We start from the raw sequence: 23,405 nt of genomic DNA, 5'->3' as shown, positions 1-23,405 counted from the left end.
TTGCCTCCTCTAGCTTGGATAATACATTCCACTCTCCGGGGCATTGCACTAGTTAGTGAATATACTCCCAAGGCACGTTATTCCACTCCTCTATGATCGTAAAATGAAGTTCCTTTTCTTAAAATAGGTGGCCTTTTACGTCTTCTCACACATCTATCATAGTCCCAAAAGAATATGTAGAGAATCGTGATATCAAAATGAATGCAGAAAAATCGTGTAAGAAAAATTAACGAAATCGGGCTAAAATGAAAAATGAATTCAAAATTAGAATTTTTTATCATTTCAAAGTGGCTGAACATTTATTTTATGTTAGGTTGAAAATTCTATACAATGATATTCATAAACCGTGTGATATCATGTATTATCTTTCTCAATAGTTTTCCAAATCATTTGAGCATAAGATGAAAACCAAGTCATGGGTTGTCAATAATTTAATTATATTTCGCTCACACCTACCTGCTTGATTTCAGAATATGTGAGAAGTATGGATTGCTAAAAAGGAGCTTATCTACTGTTTAGTTCATTGAGAAACTTGGATCAAATATTAAAGTAAGAAATCCATTACGAGAATTCAAGGCTGAATTCGACCATAAATATGCAAATGCGATAATAATATTTTGATACTCAACATTTCTACTTGAAAGTTATATAATATCAAATATTCAATCATGCAAAATAGTCAATATCATGCAAATATCTACAAGAATTGAGAAAAGATGAAATATTAGTAGTAAACATGTACGCGAAAGCCATTGTTCTCCCAAAGTCCTAGATGAAAAACGAAATAACTGGACACATTATTTTCTTATTTGATTCTATGCTATAATTCCAAAATACCGGGTGTTCCACATTTTATGTGACAGGCTATATCTGGTTTGTTGAAGGAGATACACAAAAATGTTTCATACAAAAGTTTTAGGAGTTCATGAGAGCTATATTTTGATATAATTTTTAAATATACAGGGTGTTTGGTGTAGGTGCTACAGACCAAAATTCCATTTTTTAAAATAGAACGCCCTGTATATCATTACATATTCAGATGCTACGTTAAATTCTGATATCATTTCATGTTTGGTTTTTGAAATTCGGTTACGGCGTTGTTGAGTTATTGCACTTTTCCTTAAATATAAAGTTTCAAAAAACTTATTTACTCGTACACGAATCCAGTCTATATCTTTTATTAAATTGAACTAGACTACTACTGAATACAAACCATTATTCTCACCTCTACGATACGATATCGATATCAGTTGAATATAATATTGAAATTCTTGAGAATGTGACTAACTTGAGGGTGAATTGCTTTATATTGCACAATTTCATCAAGTAGCTTATGCTTGTTGATGCCATAGTAACAAATGTTGTTGAATTGTATCTACTTGTGAGTTCGATTCAGTGATTCTTTGCAAAACAGTAACTGTGTTCTTTGTGCGAAAACTCCAGTATGCCTTTCGCGTTTAGTCCAAGTGATTGCATTGATATGTTATTAATTTTTGGGGAATGTCAGGAAAACTGCCGTCAAGCACAACGTCTATACCAAGAACGTTTTTCAGACAGACCCATTCCGTCACGAATGACTTTTTCGAGAGTTGTAGAAAAATTGCAAACTGGGTCATTTCCTTCTACTATAAAGCATCGTCATCATACGAGATCTGTTAGAACTGAAGATTTAGAGATCAATGTGTTGGCTTATATTATTATTCATCCACATGTTTCTGTCCGTACTCTTGCAGAAGAAGTCGGTGTGAGTAAATCTAATGTACAGAGAATTCTGAAAGAAAATAAATACCACCCATTCAAAATTCAGTTGGCACAAGGTTTGAAACCCACGGACTTTGAACGACGACTTGAATTCATTGCTTGTATTCAGGTAATATTACATGAAAGTCCTAACATATTCAGTCAAATTTTGTGACTCCACAATAATGGAGTTGTGAATCGACATAACAATCACTATTGGTCTCAAGAAAATCCCCACTGGGTCCGTGAAAGTAATTTTCAAACTACTTGGGGTATTAATGTATGATGTGGATTGTTCAATGGCCGCATCATAGGACCTTACTTTTTCAATGAAAATCTCAATGGATTGCGATATTTACATTTTCTAGAAAATGATTTGATCCAGTTGATGGAAGATATTCCCATAGCAGAACGACAAGGAATTTGGTGGCAACAAGATGGTGCTCCTCCTCACAATTCACAGGTTGTTACTGAATATCTGGATAGAACGTACCCAAATAGATGGATTGGTAATAAGGGTCCAATTCAGTGGCCGGCTCGTTCCCCAGATTTATCACCGCTTGATTTTTTCCTATGGGGTTATTTAAAAGATATTGTTTTCACTACTCCCCCTTTGAATGTGGATGATCTGAAAATCAAAATTCGACTAGCGTGCAGTGATATTACGCCTGATATTATAAGAGCGACTTGTACGAGAGAAGTGATTCGACGTTTCGAAGCCTGTATAATATCTAATGGGCATCACTTTGAACAATTTTTATGACTTATTTCTAGGTACCTACCATTCTTATGAAATGATTTATCAAGTTATATTATTTACATTGTTATTAATTAAAGATTTGTTTTCGAATACACCTCTTTCAATTTCGCAATTGTTTCATATTCAAAATGATTCCTGACTGAATTCCACAACTCAAAATTGAAACCATTACTTCCAACACCCAAAATTTTGACTAATTTTCATGTGATCTGATGCAGAGAGAATAATTGTATGAGATATTTAAAAAAATAATAGTCGTTCTCAAGACTTTACATTTTAAGCAATAACTCAACAACGCCGTAACCGAATTTCAAAAACCAAACATGAAATGATATCAGAATTTAACGTAGCATCTGAATATGTAATGATATACAGGGCGTTCTATTTTAAGAAATGGAATTTTGGTCTGTAGCACCTACACCAAACACCCTGTATATTTAAAAATTATATCAAAATATAGCTCTCATGAACTCCTAAAACTTTTGTATGAAACATTTTTGTGTATCTCCTTCAACAAACCAGATATTGCCTGTCACATAAAATGTGGGACACCCGGTATATACTATAAGATAGAAAACAAGGTTTTCGTTTTAATGCAATAATATTTCTGAGAATTCGGTGCCTACTATTATGGAATTGTACTTTTTTCAGCTGGTTACAATGTTTTTGTTGACATCAAGAAGTGAATTGAAGAAAAACTACCAGAAATAGTGCAGGAAGAGGTAAATTCAAGTTTTGATGAGATTATCCCTAAATGAACAAAGCTTTTTTTGCACAATAAATATTCAGCTGCGATTAATGAACAGGAACAAACACAACACAATAGAATAAGCAAAGCTTATGATTTTGTGATATCAATCCACAATTTCTAATTTTCTATGATTAGAATAAATATTTGACAAAATTCCAGTGATCAAAATTAACGAGAAAGTATTTTCTGGAGAGATACGTTATCGGAAAAAAATCTTTTTGGATTCCTACTTTTTTCGGAAGATATGTTGCAGTGACATGTTGCAGAATGAAAAATTTTCATATAGACGCTTAGTTATATATTTTTCAACGAACGGAAAGAATAGGTACCCTCGTTTTGATGATGAATGAATAGTGACACAATGTCCAATGTCGTTTCCATTGCCTCTTTCATCAATCTGAATACCTGGAGAGTCCAATATAAGAAATTCAAGCCATTTCTCATGTAATATAACGAAGAAGCCAATGTGGAATTGAAAAATAAATATATTGTGCGTAGGTCGCTTCTTTAAAAAATAACTGATTGTGACTTTCGATTTAGAGGAGCGGCATGAGCTTAACTCTGAGCCAAGTAAAATTTAAGGTTTCCTCAAAGGTTCATTTAATATTTTTATAAAACCTCATGTTATCATGAATCATCGGTTATACTTATTTTCTGAAATGTTATATAAATGTTATTGCCTATAACCTCGTAGTGAGAGAATAGATGATCCATGGTGGTTGACCATCAATCTTAGTAGGTACTCCTACTATCTTCACTTTCCGTCGAACTTCCAAGACTGTCTGTCGTGTATTCTTTTTTCAAAACTGGAATTGATTTCCTGGCAATTGCTGGAACTGAAGTTTCTATTACTTTTCAAATTTATTTGCTAGCTTCGTATTAGTTGATTCATGTTTCACGTTGTATTTCTTGCTACCGCTTGAAATTTTGCTTCCATATTTCAGGATTTTTCTTGGTTTTTACACCGCTGGTTTTTTTTCCATTCGCTTCCTCAACGATAAGTTGTATACTTCCTGTTATGTAGCAATGACTTCAGAGCCTGAGGATGATAATGATGTCTCCGTACCGAATATAATGGACACCATGGCTCAAAAGCTTGAAACACTGTTACGAATCAGAAAGCTGTACACACTTCAGCCACTTTTGATGCTTTATGAAGCGCAGATCAGGCCTTCCTTGAAGTATTATTTTCATGTATGGAGCTCCGCCCCTAAGCATAACCTGTAGCTTCTGGATTCCATCCAGAAAAGAGCCATCCGCCTGATTGAAGACACGAACATTACTTGCAACCTTGATATTCTGGAATATAGATACTTTCACGGAAAGTGTTCGAGTACATATCAGAAATACGCGATGGACTGTGGCTGCTCATAGTTTTGAGGTTCAACTCAGTACACCTCGAACTTCACTGTTTAATAATTCTTTCATTTAAAGAACTGCGTTCATGTGGGACAAATTTCCTGAGAAAGTTTTTCCAAATGGATTCAATCTCCAGCGTTTCAAATCCAATGTGAATCACTACTTTCGAACCGCACGCTCTGACAGTGTTGCCTGTGTGAGTCAATCTGGAAAATATTTGAATGCCATCCAGTGTACACAGATTTTTCAGGTGGTCAGACTGAAATTTGAGAATAAATAGTTCACAAAAAATCGATTACACTGTTGTTTCAGTATTCTTTGTATTATCTTGTAGACGGGTAAATAAGCGACAATCGTTGTGTACCGCTTGCCTATTGTATGTAATATATCACAAAACATCTTCCTTTCCTCCATCATATCGCACAGTGATGTCTCCCCGTAAAACGTTTTTCTCATATATCTCACGGGACAACGTTCTTTTTTCAGCTAATGACGTCATTGTGAGCGACACAATAGCCCTAGACGGTCAGATCGACAATTTGGACTTGGAGAATATTTTCCAAAACACTGGAGATGTCTCGGATATTATTATGGATAAGAAGCACTTCCATAAAAACGTTCGAATAGATGGCAAAGTTCATATCGATGGGAAACTAAACGAAGTTAATGTTTCGGATCTGTGCAACTTCGCGTCAGTCGACAGAGAGGGGAAGAAGCTTGTTGTAGAAGGTAATATTTTCTACGTTTTTTACGGTTGTCTGAGATCTATTAGGGTTTGCAGGGAGTGAGGCTACAACTGCTTCTTTGGTGACTTCCACGTTTATTAGTAGCTAATGAACCGTGAACTACAAATCAATATATGTACAGACGCACAGTCGATTTCAGTCACGTTTCGATGAATTTCAATGAAGCTATGAATTTACATGAAAAATGGGTGTAATTTAATTTCGATTATTTTTTCAAACCAATAAAATATTGAAGGCTAAACCACAAAAACAGACTTTTACAGCGTCAAAACTGCATTATCCTGGAAACATATTCTTAACTCTTGGGGCTTAGTTATGCGCATAGAAGTAGAAACCAAGAGACTAAGCACTCAAATCGCCAAGTCACGACTGAAGTATGGTGAAAGTATGGTAAGATAAATGAAAGTGTATTAGTCGTGATTCAGTATTTTTAGAGTTCAATTCATTTGGAAAGGCAACTATTAAACTTTTGGTTTTCGAAATCAAAATAGTTCAGTGTTCTGTTTTAGTGTGTTTTAATAATAGTGCAAACAAAAATAAAGGTGTGACATTTCATAGGTGCAATAATGAAATATTTGTATGTTTATATTCGAGGCCATGAAAAGTATGGACCGTACTCGCTTTGAAGTTCTATTTTTTTAAATATCTGATGCAATTACCTTTGAAATTATACTACGACAAGTATGTTGGGTGACTCGGGTGCCGGATCTGCGATCTCATGTCATCTGTTACATCTTACATTATTATTGCTTGAAAAATTAGGCGACAAAAATTATTTATGATTTTTTCTCGACATGGATGGATTTGAGAAAATGTAAAATTATTACCAGAGCTTATTTGCCGCAAAAATCTGGAACTGTCAAATTCTCTACCTTGCGGAGCATGTATTCTATGTTGAAAAGTACCATTTTTTTTAAGAAAAATACAAACAAAGCCACTTTCCCAAAAGTTATTACATTTTTCAAACGGAAGAACGTTGGTTATAGAGTGAAGATATCGGAAAACTTCAACAGCGAGATCAACAAATTCATTAGGGAAGCAAATATTGAAGTATATCTAATGCTGTAGGCAATTTAAACAAAATTTCATGATTGTAGGATGTGAAAATATCATCTAGTTTGCTTCTTTTTTGTAGCAGCAATTATTGGGTTAGCAGGTACGAAAGAACTGTCAAAAACTTGTGAAAATACTAGATTCCAGAACATATATGGAGATAACTTTTGTTGTAATTGGGCAAAAAAACCTGCTCTTGTTCGGGTAATATTTGTCTTTACGGCCATCCCATACTCCACATAACAGATTATTCGTGAATCACAAAAAAGAAAAATGTTCGATTTAGCCTATTGGTATCCACAGTTTTGGGAATCTTGGATAACGAAACACAATTTTGAATTCATCCAGCGATGTTTTCTGCTGATATTGGTGGAAACATCAAATATTTGAAGAGACACGGTAGTTGGAAGTCTATAAATGTTGTTGAAAGATATATAGACAATTTCACTTATGAAGAAAATTAAAATTGCCGAATTCATTCAAAAATTATCAGATGTTAACAATCAATGCAAAACGGAAATTTTACTTTCTCGTTCTGACTTCAACAAATTCCTTCAATAAATTTCTTCAATATGAACAATAGCTCAAATTTTCATGATAAGAAATAAAATATTTGTTTTTGGGAAAGAAAGTTTTTGGCTTTCTACTATTCCATCTTGATAAAAAAAATGTGGGAATCTCACAAAGAAACGAAATAAGTAATTATTTTGAAAATAAGTAACTATACATGAATGTGTAGATCATGCAAAGAAGCATCTTTCAGACACAAACTGAAAACAAGCCCTCCTGAAACAGCTACTATCATATAAACATTGAATTACATGAAAGAAAAAAATTATTTCGATACAAATAATTACATATGAATGAATTTTGTGTATTTTCTATAATGTTATCCAGATTGGTACTGAAGAGCCCTGAGGCAAGTGTCTTACGGCGAAACATCGGTGTCTACCAATGAGGATGACAGTGTTCCATGTAAGTGCAACTTGTTACCATTCATTTAAAGTAGAACTCCTGAGAATGATATCTGATTTTATTCCATAACGAATGTTTGGAATACAAACCGAGTAGAGAAAAGTATCTTCTGTATAATTCAGTGTTCATATAAAAGTATTTGTTTCGAAACAATTTTTTCTTTCGTGTAATTCAATTTTTATATGAAATTAGCTGTTTCAGGAGGGCTTTCTTCCAGTTTGTGTCTGAAAGTTGCTTCTTTGCATGATCTACACATCCATGTATAGTTACTTATTTTCAAATTGATTACTTCCTTCCTTTCTTTGTAAGATTCTCACATTTTTGTTATCAAGATGGAGTAGTAGAAAGCCAAAAACTTAAACTTTCTTTCCCAAAAATTAATCACTCCTTGAAATATAACCCCTTCAATTCAAAGAAAGAATATTTGTTCTAAAAATGAAAAAATTGTAATGGAGAACTTTCTAGTTTTTCTTTCAGTTTGTATCTGAAAAAAAGTTCTAGATGTTTTTTGGAAGTTTCCAACATTTTTTGTTCAGGAAAGCCAAAACGCTTTTTTTTCTTTTGAAAAACTTTGATCGTTTCTTCCTAAAAGCTATTTTGACACTTTGAATGAGTTTTTCAATAACAGTAACAGTAAAAACTGACTGAACACTATTTATCTATGATAAAATGTTTGTCATTTTTTATTCATCAAATTTTTTGATTGTCAAAGGTAATAAAGAAGGAATAGCCACACCAATATAATGCGTAATCGTAACTCAGTATATATTCAGGAAAATCTGAAGTCACAGATCTTTGCGGATTCACTTCGTCCAACAAAGAGAAGTAATCGACTCATTTTAGAGGGTAATAATTTCCAAACGTTGGCCGAGATCCATTAGATTGCTTTCTATTCTGCGGAAGAAAGGATTTATACAGGGATCTCCTTCGACAAACGACTGTGAAGGCTAAATCGATTGGCATAGAACGATCCTTCCCTTTTGTCCTTTTCACAGATCAGTAGAAGCTTAAAAAATTGTGATTTTTTTCGACTTTCTTTCCACTTTGGGTTGATGCAAATAGGATCATTCTGTATTTTTTCGCTTAATGTTGATCTTGTTGAATAAATTTCATGTTCAGGTAGTTATAGAGTTACAGAAAAAATTCCACGATTAAAGAAAGGGCTCTACTTTTATGATTATTCTTCTTTTCACTTCTTCCCCTCTTAATTAGGTGATTTCAAAGACTTTCTCAATTTCTCCACATTGCAAGAATCTCCATACATCCCGATTTCCCTGGTTTGCAATGTACGTTTCTGTGTATGTGTATATGAAGTTTCTTTTGCACAAAACATCTGAAATGAATTCGAATATATAAAAATCTACATTCATTGAATTTGTACTCTTGTGACAATGGAAAATACTGACTTGTATATGTTACGAAGATAGTATCAATTAGCTATTTATGATCTGAGTGTAAAAAGTAAGGTTTTATTTTGTGAGTGAAAAAGTTTGCGAAACGAGCGTAAGGAGTTGGGAAATTTCACGACCAAACTTAGTTTTAACACACAATATCATTAAAAATCGAACTTGAATTTGGAAATTTCAAAAAAAAAATCAAACTTTCAAATAGCTTATAAGGCGAAGCAAAATATCGGGAATTTGCCCCTTTCACAGGAACGCAATAGGCTGGGTTTAAGGCTGTCACTCGGGCTAAGTATTGCGAAAAGTGCGGCCCATGAAGGTGTAAGCCTGTACCAAAAATCTAATATATGCTTTCAGAAATGACTAAAGTACAGGACACAAGTGTATATAGTGCCTAATTTAATGTTTACTTTCAAAACAAATAAAAAATCAGGCCAAATAAGAAGGTACATTTTGTTGGATTTATTTCAATTTCGATCGGTTTGTCATGAATATTGCTGTAGTATTATATATTTATGGATTTCTGTTACAGGAAACGCTCATTTTGCCAAAGGGCCGCACGTTCTTCAATTTAACGGAAACAATGTTCACGATCTTGAGAAAAATGTTTGGTTCAAAGATAGAGAAGCCATACTGAAAGGGGATTTTGACTTCAAGAAAAACGCCACATTCAGAGACGATATAATTGTGAAGGTGAGTAAAATGAAACTTGCCACTATTATGTATAACGATTGTGGTTTTCTTCGATGGTAATAGAAAGCAATTTTTTTATTATTCATTTCATTTTGATTGGTTGTTCCCAATTCCAGTCAGAGCACATGAATCTAAAGTAAAGGAAAAGAGATGAAGAGTCGGTTGAATTGTGACAAAGTTATCTATTCACGGGTACTATTGATCAATACAATAAATCGATTCTAACACTTTTAGATTCGAAGATATACCGGAAAAAACAAAAACTTACGAATTATAATTTTGGCTACATCTTCTTTGTTCCCAAAAGTATAGAAAATATGTTTGAACTTAGTTATGGGAACTACTAGCTGTCAGAATATGTTCATACAATTTTTATATAGGATTCCGTCCTTAGGCCAGCTTCAACTTCGAAATTTAAAATACGGAGCTGTATTTTTATAGACTTTTTTTATTGAAACGGTACATATGATACTTCGATAAATTGAATGGGCTTCAATATTCCTGAGAGTATTTAAATAAGTTGATATAACACACTACTAATATTGTCAGTGAGACTACATCACATTATACAACCTTCAGAATTATAACAACCTGAAAAATGATAATTTCTTCCAATTAAAACTCATATAAAGTTCCTAAAGGAAGTTATATATATCCAAAACCAATAATATATCCAACATGAAAGAAACATCAACTTACAGGTCGAATCCAACATCAGATCATTCTTATGAGAAACCGATGCATATTTTGTTTCCCCTTACTGATTGATTCAATCAGTGCTATGAATCGCACGTTGGAATGTAAGACGCCGTTAATCCTCAGGTCACATAAATTTCGACTTTTGGGAGTTGTCGTTGGTGGGGAATAGCACCAAACAATATTTAAGTACCTTTTTTTTGACAGTCATGCTGGTTGATCAAAGTAAAAATATCTGTGGAAAAAGAAGACTGGGATAGAAAAAACTTTCAGGTATTTCGTGTCTGTTCATTAGAATAATAGAATGTATACTACTCTGTTGAAAAAATAAGGTGAATTTTCATTTTCTCAAAAAATATTCATTTATTCATCAATTTCTATTTCGCCGCCTTCAAAGATAATATACGTGTGCCAGCGATTTTTCCAATCTTCGAAGCAGTTCTGATATGTACTTTTTGGTATGTCCGTGAGCTCTCTCAACGATTTAGTTTTTATCGTCTCAATCGTCGCAAAATGCCGTCCTTTCATAGGTCTCGACAATCTTGGGGGCAGAAAAAAGTTTCTGCGGGACAATTTTCGTGAATAAGGTGGTTGAGGTCTAACTTCAAGATAATACTCCTTATTGATCGTATAGTCTATCTATTCCCAATTGGAACGGCAATAAAAATAAGAGTGAAGTCATAAACATTTCTTGCTTGTGGCCCCTAGTCGCCCAGATAGTTGGTAAACGTGCTATCAAATGTAGATGAGGAGTAAAGGCTCAGCTAGCTGGACTGGCTGAATACTGATGTTTTGTCCGTTTATCAGTGTCTTGTGTTCGTGGGGTTAGGTGAGGTAGTGAGTGGTTTTGCAAACCGATTTTTGAAAACTTTTTCTAGAGATCAATTACCCAAACCGATATTTTTGCGACGCGCGTTTCTCTAACAAGGTTAGCATCTTCAGGAGAAGCAAATTGATACTGAATCTAAAGACAAGGGTTAGCTGTTTATGTACCTGAAGTTTTTTGGTCCGATGTGGACTTTGTTTGTTAAATGATGATTATGCTAATTGATTTTTCGGTAATTAACTAGTGGAACCACTACCTGCAAATTAATTTGTCAACAATAAATTAAAAAGCGGACATTGATCTCTAGAAAAAGTTTTCAACTTTTACACCAAAGGTTCCAATCTCATCGTTTAAACCGATTTTTGTGAAAATCTTAGTGTTTCTGGGTACTTTCATCAATGACTTTCTGGAGACCTTTTGAAACAAATGATAACCTTACGTGTGAGGAATCTGTGTCAATCGACAAGGATCCGGAATTTGAAAATAAGGACTTACATGTTCAAGTTCAGCGAGTAACTTTAAATATTCATGAATGGTTGAAGAAGGAAAAGTGTCACACTTCACAGAATGCTATTGTGAATAGAATATGCGAGTTAACGAAACTATCTCGTTCCACAGTTCCTCGAGTTATTAAAATAGGGGATGTCATTGACCATGTAATGAAACGAAAACAAAGGAATAAAAAATTCGCAAACGTTGATGGTGCTACAAAAGATGTGATTCGGTGAACAATTTATGGTATATACCAAAAAAATGAAGTACCAACCTTGGAAATGATACGGTATAAATTACTCGACTATCCCGATTACAATTACAAATCTTTAAAAACTCTACGAGGTGTCTTATTGTCTTGTGGTTTCAAATATAAAAAATTGAACAATCGGATGGTCATAATGTAATCGACACGCATTGTTCAACTCCGACAAAAAGATTTGAGGCGTATAAAAAGTTACCGAGAATCCAGCAGACACATAATCTACTTCGACGAAACTTGGTTTGACACCCATGATGTTGTCAAATATGGCTGGGTCGACGAAACCAAGTATTGTGCAGTGAACACACCTTCTTCAAGGGGAAAACGTGTTATAATTTTCGTTTCGTACCTAACGCTTTGCTTCTGTCGGCCAAAAATATAAAAGAGTCATCTGCTGATTACCAAGAAGATATGACTGCGGCTTTATTCGAAACCTGATTCAGTGAGCAGCTCTTCCAAATACCTCCAAACTCGGTTATTGTTATGTATGTTATTGTATTGTTATGTCATTCTCGGTTATTGACTACAATGCCAAACAATAACACAAAAAAGCAGATATTGTTGATTTCATGCGAAATCATGACATGGAAATACCCGAAAAGATTCCAACGAAAAAGGTATCACTGGCGACCATAAAACAACGTAATTTCAAAAAAGAGTATATTATTAATTCGATGTGTGAAACACGTGGTCATTTTCTCTTATGTTTGCCTCCATACTATTGCGTGTTCAATCTAATTGAAATGGTTTGGGCCACAATGATAGAAAGCTTGCGGAAATGTAATCAGTCACTGACTTTGAATGCTGTGGTGCTTGACAATATAAGGCGAGTGGTGAATGAAGTAGGGAATAGTGATGTGTGGAAGAACTGTGTGGTCCACGTTATAAAAGAAGAGAACAAATATTATGTGCAAAGTTCCAAAAATCCGATCGTTTTTCAACCCGATGATGATTCCACCTCATCCGAATATAGCGAAGAAGAATTTTGATTTTTCTAGCAATTTTGTTGGCCTCTATTATTTCCTAAATATATGTTTGGCGAGAATTCGTTGTGATTATTTGTGTTTTTATTGTATTTTAGAGTTTTCGACTCGGAAATCAACTACCTTAAATTTCGAAGTTTTTCATAATTACCCATGGTAAGAATAAGTAACTGAAAAATTACCACTGAAAAATAATATTCCGACGCCTATGTCGAGGCGGGAATTCCTTCTCTGTGCTGTTCCAATTGGTATTGGAAATACTACAAGACCATGTGACAAGAATTCCTGATGAATTACGCCACGATAATCGAAGAAAACAGTGAGCATAACCTTGATATTTGATCGAAGTTTGCGTGCTTTTTTTGCATTTGGCTCTCATGGGCTCTTCCATTGGGATGATTGGACTTTGGTTTCAATGTCATAACCATATACTCATGATAAGTCACCAGTTATGACCCTTTTGAGGAAATCTCGATAGCCGTTAACGTTATTCAACAATTTCTGAGCGATGTTTGTGTGCCGATGATTTTGGTCAAAATTCAGCAGACAGCGATCAACAAGCGACCTTCTATCGTATGTCCCCATATTTGGAATAACGCAATCGAGAAACATGGAGAATCAAGAGCTGTTGCGCTTGATGTTTCTAAGGCCTCTTGACATGAAGGTTTCCTGGCCAAACTTCGGTGCTATGGCTTGTCGGATCATTTTTGTGTATGGCTCTTCAGCATCCTGAAAGAACGTTCCCTGCAGTGGCCGTCGATGGACATCTCTCGAATACTTTCACCATCAATGCCAGTGTTTCCCAGGAATCCATATTGTCTTCAACCCTCTTTTTACTGTATATCAACGACTAATTGGAAAAAACTAAGAATCCAATATATTGCTTTGCTGACGACAGCACACTTGCCTCGTCAGTCCATTTGGATTCCAGGACATCGGCTACGGAGGCACATCTTCATCGGTAGCAGGAGGTTGCATATCTTAATGAGGATCTAGAAGTGATTTCGAATTGGGGTAGAAGTAACCAAGTTCGGTTTTCTCCAAAAAGATAAATGTCTCCGAACCGGATATAATAATATCAGATCAGAAAATTCCGCTTTCTGCTTCGATAAGTTTGTTGGGGGTTAAAATGGACCCCAATATGTCTTGGCACAAACATGTCGCTGGAATTGCAAAGGCTGCTTCTCAAAAGCTTGCAACACTTTTCCGAACCAAAAAACTGTATACACCTGAGCAATTTTTGATGCTTTATAAAGCTCACTTCAGACCTTCTTTAGAGTAGTGTTCTCGTGTATGGAGCTCTGCCCCCAAACATACCCTGAAGTTGCTGGATTCAATCCAGAAAAGAGCCGTTCGTCTGATTGAAGACGCGAACATCACGTGCAACCTTGATAGTCTAGAGAACATCGAAGAAGGGTTGGAGATTTGTCTTTCTTCTATAGATACTTTCACAGGAAGTGTTCAAATGACTGTGCACATTTGATTCCATCAAGAGCGGTACATATCAGAAATACGCAACAGACTGGTGTTGCTCATCGTTTTGAGGTTCAACTCAGTACACCTTGAACTCTACTGTTTGAGAACTGTTTCATCTGTAGAACTGCGTTTATGTGAAATAAATTTCCTGAGAACATATTTATCCTAATGGATTTGATCTCCAGCGTTTCAAATCCAATGTGAAACGCTATTTTCGCACAGACACCGCTCTGAGAGCGCCTTATAGTGATTGTGTTCTGTCTTTCAAAAAAAAAATTGAAGGAACTTCGCTGCCATACGCTTCATAACAATTTACTTCATTTTCTCAACGTTTTTATCAGCCATTCAGGCCAAAAGAAGCTGGTGATCATCGATCTTTAGTGCTCGCTGTTAACGGTGATGGTCTGGCCAACGTCGTATCAAAGAAATATGGACCAATGACGCCGCCAGCCCATAATCCACATTAAACAGTGACTTTTTTGAAATGCAGACTCGACGCAAAATTAGTCATGTGGTGGTCCGTGAAAGGCCGAGTTCTTGACAACGACACGAAACCTACTGCCACAAATTCTCTTGCACACTCTCACAGACAGCGGCGATGTTTTCGGCAGATCTTGTATTTCGTCGATATACAGGTGTTGTTGAATGCTATATCCGTCCATGGTGATATGGCAGAACAGACTGAATAAATAACAATCAATTTTACACATCCAGCTTTAACAAGATGGCTGTTATCAGTTGTCAAAGTTCGAAAGTCCCTGTTGGAAAACCTTTTATGTACGTCAATCGAATAATTGCTATAAAACCAGCGTTCATCTGACAACTCATGGAGAGTTCTCGCAACAAAGTTAAAAAATATTTTCGAAATTTCTGCGAGCAAAGGAAATACAGCAAAAATTAAATTAGATATTTTTCGTTTTTTCCCGTATCTTCTCTGAAAGAAAAGAGACCAATATATAAAATGATTTTTGAGTCTAGGGTAATAAAGGATCGTAATCATTACACCGGAATCGTAACCATCTCACTGAATTTGAGTTTCTATAGTATGAAAGTGAAAAACAGCGATTTTGAATACTTTATGTAGTTTTCAATGAAGAATTTCTCGTTCTTGTGGTGAAACATCAAAATGAAAGTTATTATTACGAATACTCTGACCCGTTACTTGATGAAAATCAAGAATTAAAGAATTTTCACTATGAAATTCATTTAAGACGTGTTTGGCTATACGATATCTTCATCAGTTACTGGTCATCGATTTAATAATTTATCTTTGTTTCCAGGGACTCATCAATAATGTCGATATCAACCATCTATCACAAAATTATCTGAGTAAAACTAAAAGACAGAATATAACAGCACCAATTACCTTTAAAGATGGGGTTGTGTTCGAGAAAGTTTCAGTTCCTGAATTACTCGTAGAAGGAGGTGTAAACGATATCAATTTAGCAACTTTTCTGAATGAAATTCTCCTTCACCGGCCACAACTTTTTGAAGATCAACTTTATTTTGAAGAAATTCAAACAGACAGTGAGTAGATAGATAATGAAAACAAAAATATTTGATTTGATTTGGTGATTCTCTGATACCTCAATCGTAGAAGTGGGTCCTGTGTTTTATATGGTAATTAATGTTTTTTCAGTAAATTTGAATTTCAATATTTCCTAAACATTCCACACACCAGAACGTGCGTTTCGACGTGCGTTTCGCTAATAGATAATCAAAAGATAACTGAAAGAAAATCCTACGTCAAAGTTTGAACTTTTAATACAAAACTAAATGAACCATTACCTTTGATTAGTGTCATTAACCAGAATGTGTTATTGGGTTAGTTTATTATATTACAAATTATGTTAATGACTTTGGCTGATGACTATGACTAACAACTATGACTAACAACTATGACTAAGGACTATGACTAACGACTATGAATAATGACTATGACTAATGACTATGATTAATGACTTTCGACTAATGACTATAATTAATTACTATGTTGATAACTGAATCATATCTTGTATTTTCCTGATCTCTACTTGTAATTATTATGCAAGGGAAAAACAACGGATTGTTAGAAATAGAAGCATGTGGCTGTTGATGTCTCCTATTCTATAGCCTGACGTCACGTAATGTATCAAATCAGTGGCCGTTCTTCAAGTATATCGAGTTACACTAGGCTTCTTTGGTCAACGAAATTGACCACGTGGAATGTGTTCTATGAAACGTGTTATCATTGTCCGTTCAATTTTTCCAACGTTAAAAAATGGAAAATGTGAAAAATATATCAATGAGAAAAGGTAAAAGTCCTATTCCTAACAGCCCGAAGTTTACTCTCTTAGACAATGATTATAAGTACAACTTGTCAAATCTAGGAAGAGACTTGAGAATTCTCTCTCTTTCATTCTCATCGTCTTCTAACAAACGCATGTCTAGTGGGCGGGACCATAACGGAATTCAGAAAGCTCTTCCTACATTTGACAAGCTGTAGATATTTTGGGAATATGGATATAATCTGTCATAAGTCATATTCATTTCGAAGGAAAAATCCTTTAAGCATTTTTTTTGTTCTAATTTGCTCGATTTTTTTCTGAATACATCCTTGACCAACATTGTACATCTTTGATATAATTTCAATCATCTTGTGATTTACCAAATAATAATTGAAAGGTTTGAACAAAAATAATTTTTTTTGGAAAGGAAATAGAAGTGAAGCGCTTTACATTGGTGTAGAAACGTTGAACTTCTAGTTCAACATGATGAGATGACAGCGTTAAGTCATTGTATTCTGTAGAAAGAAAAATGCACTATTTATCAGCGTTTTTTGGCATTCTATAATTCTGCCTAGCCATTCTGCCTAGCAAAAAAGACACCTGAATTGTACAGATACTTAGATATCTCACCTAGCAGTTTTCCGTCTTTGATTTGTTTCATTTCAAAACTTTTTCGACAGATGTCAAATGAGTTTTGAAATATGTGACTCTTAAAACATTCTTATTAGTACAACGTATTTTCTGATATTAGACTGTTGCAATTTTTCCACCTTCCATATCTTTCTTCTACATGGTTGCCAACCAAGTACACTTTTGGTATGCAAAATTATAAAATCTAATTAGTTACTTAGTAACTTGTTAGATTTCAGTAACTTACTTAGTAACTCATCGGAGTGAAAATTTTCCTACACAATTTCTTCAATACAATTTTTTTTGGTTGTGGAAGGTGAAAATCTCCAAAAAGATCAATAGAAAGCAACAAAAGTGTTATACCGTGTAACCTTAATATAATAATAATAATAATAATAATTTATTTAGCCACTGAGGTACAATATGTACATATGGTATGTCACAGGTACTATTTACACTAAACATATACATTTAAAATATAGCAAGTAAGTAAGATATAAAGTTTAAAATCTCAATGAGAGTTTGTTAGTATACTAAACGAAATAAAATAAAACTCAGCTGAAGTTGCCATCCAGATACTCTTGTACATTATAAAAACATTTTTCAATAAAAAATTCCTTAGTACTTTTATAAAAAATATTGTCTGATTTGGAGTTTTTTAAAAAGTTGGGTAGTTTATTATAAAACGTAATAGCACTATACTGGGGAGAGTTTTTAAATTTAGTGTGGTGTGGGCTGGTATTCTCAATAAGCTACCATGCCGCGTGTTATGATTGTGGGATGATGCATTGGTTGCAAAAGTGGACAGATTTTTTCTCGCAAAATTAACACATTTGAACAGATAAATTGATGGTGCCGATAATAGTTGCATTCTGACAAATATCGGTTCACAGCTATCTCTATATTCCATATTGAAAATCAATCTTACAATACGTTTTTGTGCTACAAATATCCTATTAAAATCTCTACCAGAACCCCAAGACATTATATTGAGTGAAATATGGGAATAAGCCATAGCGAAATAGATTGCCAATAGACCTTGTTAGTCAACACAATTTTTCATTTGCTTGATCGCAAAATATGCTTTATTTAGTTTTTTACAGCCACTATCGATGTGTTGATCCCAACCTAATGTTTCACCCAAAATTGTTCCTAAAAATTTAACTTCGTTTGCTGCATTGATATTGATATTATCGCACTGAGCTAATTCACTTATGGTACCCCTACTTCTATTATAAAATCTCATCGATACCGACTTTGAGGTATTCAGAACTAGACGATTACGATCACACCAGCTTGTGAACTGGTCTATAATCAGTCTAACTCTTGTTAGCAAATCATCTGTAGTAGGTCCAGCGACTGTAATGGTGGTGTCGTCAGCGAACATAGTTAAATAGCAATCACTCATATATTCCGACAGATCATTGACAAAAATTAAAAACAATAGGGGACCAAGAACAGAGCCTTGGGGAACCCCCAATCTAACCTCGCGTTCATTAGACATTGAATTTATTTGCTTTACAATTATGCTACGACCACTCAAGTAAGACTTAAACCATAGTACTATGTTATTAGGCAAACCAAGCACACTTAATTTGGTCAACACAAAATTAGTTGATACCGTGTCAAAAGCTTTTGACAGGTCAAAAAACACACTGATAATAAAATCACTTTTATCAAGTTTTTCATAAATATGACTGAGAAAACAATAGCTAGCTGTTTCAATAGAATGATTTTTCCTAAAACCGTGTTGGCAGTTTGATAGCAGGGTATTACTTTCCAGATAGCTGATAATTCTGCTAGCCACTAATTTCTCATATAGTTTGGAAAGTTCACAAAGCAGAGAAATTTGTCTGTAATTATCTATTTCGTCTCTACTACCTTTTTTAAACAACGGTATAATTAGAGCTTTTTTGAATTCATCCGGAAAATATCCTTGGATGAATGATTGATTGAAAAGATAAGTGAGTGGGTCGATTATAGCATCTATTATGCTCTTAATAGTACTCATAGATAGATCATCAACGCCTGATGACTTTTTATTTTTAATTAATTTTAGGGTATCATGTATCTCACGTTTAGTTATCGGACTGTCTTCGTATGGATAGAGAATATTAAGCTTAGTACTTGTAGTGCAAGGCAGTGATAAGTTTAGTCCAAAGTGATTATTTATGAGAGATTCGGCGGCTTTTGAAAAATGCTCAGCAAATGCTTCAGCTACTTCTAAGGGCTTCCCAATGGTTTTGGATTCAAGTTTTAGGTTGATGTTACTTTCAGCACAGGAAAACCCACGTTTGCCAAGCTGATTGTTTATTATATTCCACGTTTCCCTAGTTTTATTGGTAGCATTACTAATTTTTGCAGAAAAGTAGTCTAATTTACTATGCCTAATGTTTTTTTTTATGCTTAGCAAGTCAATTACTTGAAAACTAGTTAAGACATGGAACATTTCTCTCAAATATTTTCCCTCTTCGACAAGATCATTGGTTATCCAACGATTATTTAACTTTTTCGCGACTCTCAATATCCCCTAGAACTGCCCACAAGAGTTTGTCAAAAAGCTTTTCATGACAAATTTTAATCATTACAAAATAAAAATAGAAAGTATTATTTATGCCTATATTTAACGAATTTCGTCAACGTATAACCTTGACATCACGAATTCCCACTAGTTTGATTATAAATTTTCAGAAGTAAGTGGAATGTGTGCAAAAAGTAAAAAAATAAAATTATGTGAATAAACGGACCTATTTTGAAATGTCAATAATTTGCCAACAGATTACACGTCAAACACTAAGAATTGGATGACATGTGATGCTTATAACAAATGACTCAAAAATTTTGACGAAGAGATGAATAAAAAAAAGAAGAAAATTCTTATGTCCATTGATGATTGTACTGCACATGAACATATTCCTTATCTAAGAAACATTCAACTAAAGTACTTGCCTGCAAATACCACTTCAAAACTTCAACCACTAGACCAATGCATTATTTAAATCTTGGAATTTGTCAGACAGTTTCTTACTGATATTGAACAACAAACGCCAACTACAATAGACGTATTACAATCCATGCACATGATGGTTGAAGCTTGGAATCAAGTCAGGGAAAAAACTATCACAAACTGCTCCAAGAAGAGGGTAAAAGTTTCATGTGATGATGAATAGGATGACATTCCACTTGAGACAAAGAGTTCAAGAACAATCTAATCTTCAAGAGACGGAGTTCGAAGAGTTTGTTAGCTTTGATGATAATTTAGCCGTTTGTGTAGAATTCACTGATGCTGAGATCACCACATCAATATTGCCAGTTTCTTATGAACAATCGGAAGAAGGCGAAGAAGGAAGTGAATTCAACCAACGTGATTATACATACATGATTTTCGTTATTTAAATCATTCAATAAAGTGTATTAGTTACCATTATTATGGATTTTCATCAAGTATCGGCCAGTCTATTCAATTACCATAAAAATAATAATAAACAAGACAAACCACATTGTTGATTTTTATATATATATATATATATATATATATATATATATATATATATATATATATATATATATATATATATATATATATATATGCAAATGTTATTTTGATTACATATTAGGTAACAGAAAACTTTGGCTTCGTTATATCATGGTTGCACTGTGTTTTTAGTTTATACTTTGAAACTCACTGTGTGTAAATAACCCCTTTTTTAATCCAATATTTTTTTATTTCTTCACTCTGTAGGTGTGACAGGAACCTATTTAGTGAATAAATTGAATCTGGAATCCGACGTGATGAGATATGACAAGCCAAATACGATTACCGGTCCAAAAAGGTTTAAAAATCTCGATATTGGCATTTTACGCTCGGAGAGAAATATCACAGTGCAGGATGTAGACGTCAATTATTGGCTGACGAATGCCATCCTGAAAACCGCAGGAACTTTCAGCATTTCAGGAAAGAAATCTTTCAGGAACATTACAGCAGCAGACGGGCTAAGGTAAGTTATTATCAGTTTCATAGAAGCGGTCGTGTGGGCTGGTTATAATTTTAAAAAGTTTTGTTGTAACTTAGGTACGTATTTGTGTGTTTGAAGATTATGAATCTGCAGTCGAAATTTGTTGAAAATATTTTTCTTTCGGGGAAAAAACCTACTCAATCTTTTCCAAAGCTACTTATCAAATAGACATCAAGTTGTGAGACGATGTGCTTCGCAATCAGGAAGTGATTGCGAAGTCCCATACTCTTTAATATATTTGTCAGCAGATTATTCTCCATCGAAAACAGTGGTGATATCATACAATTCGCCGATGGCATGACTAAAATATATCAGGTAGAATTGGAATACCCTCGAGAAAAAAGCCGAAAAGTGCTTTGAATTGATAAAAAACATGTCTGGATAGATATCCATCTGAAAATCTTTTCAGTGAAATCAATGTTTTCGACTTGGGACAGTTGTATTACCTTAAAGTCAGCATAAAATATTATTCAATAAAAGATCAGGCACAAGTATCAACTCATTGTTATGGTACCCATTATGTCAAAATCTTTTGAAAAAAGATCTTTATCATCTTATATTGCACCAAAACTATGCAACTCTCTTCCGTATAAAATAACCAGCATCAACAGTTTTTTTCTATTAAATAACCGTATTAGATTTTCTTCGCAAAACACCTTGAAGTTTGATTAGAAACATTATGGAAGGAGAAAAATCAATAATTTTTTGAAATGTAATCTGGTTTGTACGAGCTATCATATTAATTATGTATTATACAGCGTGACTCACGGTCGATGGTAGGTTACACTGGAAAACGCAAAGCATGATTTTTCTGAAAATTTCACCTCTCACATTTCATTACCTGTTCTATCGATCTAAAATATTTTCAGCACTGCGGCGTTGCCACTTCTATCAAAAAGTCCTAGCAACCTAATTTTTTTAAATGGAACACCCCGTATAATAATACATTTTTGGAATCGCTCTGGTATTTTAATACTTTTTTGTTGATAATGTCCTATACCTATCTTTATCTGTTTTCGAGATAAAAAATAAATTGTGCTAAATATGGTCCACAATATAGCCTTAATTGAAATTAAGTACATCAGTACTCTCAATTCATGAAATGTTGATATTTTGATGATAGTTTGGATAACCTCGAAATATTCAAATAACACCAAGAAATCGACTCCATATCATACAGGGCGTGTTGAAATTACTATTATTTCCATTGTGCATAAAAGTAGTCAAAAGTTCATTTTTTCAAATGAAACCCCCTGTATATCACTCGGTAAATTGAAAGATGGTGAAAAATGCTTCAAGATGATATATCATGTTCCTATACCTAAATCGTCAAGTTTTCTCAATAAAGTCGCTTCTTCTAGAAACATTATTTTTTTTTTTTAGAATTTGGATTTAGGTAGCAGTGGAATTATCAAGCTTATAGTAGTTCGGTTACTTTTATAAGTAATTTACAAAGAGTTATCGACGGTGTTTCGAATCATCTTCCAAAAGGAATGCAAATATCGATTATTCAAACGAAGTTCTTATGAAATCATTTATTATAGGTACACATGAACAAAGTGATTAAATCATTGTCAGAACGTGTAAAAAATTCAAACAAATGTATCCTGAATTAACACCAATGAACGAGAGGAAGTTTGTAAGGTTACAAAATAATTTCCTTAACTATGGCTCAAAGTTTCCAGGAAACAACTGTAACAAAAATCAGTCATTTCTAGGTAAAAAGTAAGATTTTGTGGGCTAAAACATGTGAAAGTACAGATAATAAGAGAATAGGATGATTCAAAATAGCAAAATTGTAAACAAAATATCACATTTTCACAATAAATGCTGAAAATATTGTCCATTACATTCTAAACACTTTAAAATGTTTTTTGTACGCGACTTGTGGTTGCTTTTTCAATTTCCTGGGGATCCAGATCTTCAATACTCCGCACTATTCGCCGTCGCAATTCTTCTTTGGTAGGCACTGGAGTACTGTATACCCTTTCTTTTAAAACACCCCATAAAAAAAGTCAAGTGGCGTGAGATCGGGTGATCTCGGTGGCCAATCCCACGGCCCTAAACGCCTAAACCAATGATCGTCGAAGAGTTCGTCAAGTTTCCTGGAAACTTCCTGGGTGGAATGAGCTGGCGCTCCGTTCAGTTGAAACCACGAATTCCTATATTCCTCTGAAGGCAAATTTTCAAGAAAATCGGTTACAGTCGTCCTTAATATTTGGAGATATCTCTCTGCATTCAGTGTGTCTTCATAAATAAAAAAACTAATTTTATTGT

At 34.2% G+C, this 23,405-nt stretch overlaps 2 protein-coding genes across 3 annotated transcripts in view; one reads left to right on the top strand and one right to left on the bottom strand.

Annotated features, from left to right (window-relative positions):
* LOC111510265 (RWD domain-containing protein 2A) overlaps nucleotides 1-23,405 on the bottom strand; it is a 194,786-nt gene that overhangs the window by 120,950 nt on the left and 50,431 nt on the right. The gene's annotated exons all lie outside the window — the stretch shown is intronic.
* clos (closca) overlaps nucleotides 1-23,405 on the top strand; it is a 208,193-nt gene that overhangs the window by 134,588 nt on the left and 50,200 nt on the right. Inside the window, exons 14-17 of the mRNA XM_074181415.1 lie at nucleotides 5,097-5,339; nucleotides 9,320-9,480; nucleotides 15,496-15,742; nucleotides 20,855-21,110. Coding sequence (XP_074037516.1) covers nucleotides 5,097-5,339; nucleotides 9,320-9,480; nucleotides 15,496-15,742; nucleotides 20,855-21,110 — 907 coding nt within the window. The remainder of the gene's footprint in view (nucleotides 1-5,096; nucleotides 5,340-9,319; nucleotides 9,481-15,495; nucleotides 15,743-20,854; nucleotides 21,111-23,405) is intronic.

This window comes from Leptinotarsa decemlineata, unplaced genomic scaffold (genome assembly GCF_025532065.1).
Source record: "Leptinotarsa decemlineata unplaced genomic scaffold, Ldec_3_MD MMD2_tig00026314_RagTag_RagTag, whole genome shotgun sequence".
NCBI classification, from domain to species: domain Eukaryota; kingdom Metazoa; phylum Arthropoda; class Insecta; order Coleoptera; family Chrysomelidae; genus Leptinotarsa; species Leptinotarsa decemlineata.
This window is presented reverse-complemented; position numbering and strand designations above follow the sequence as displayed.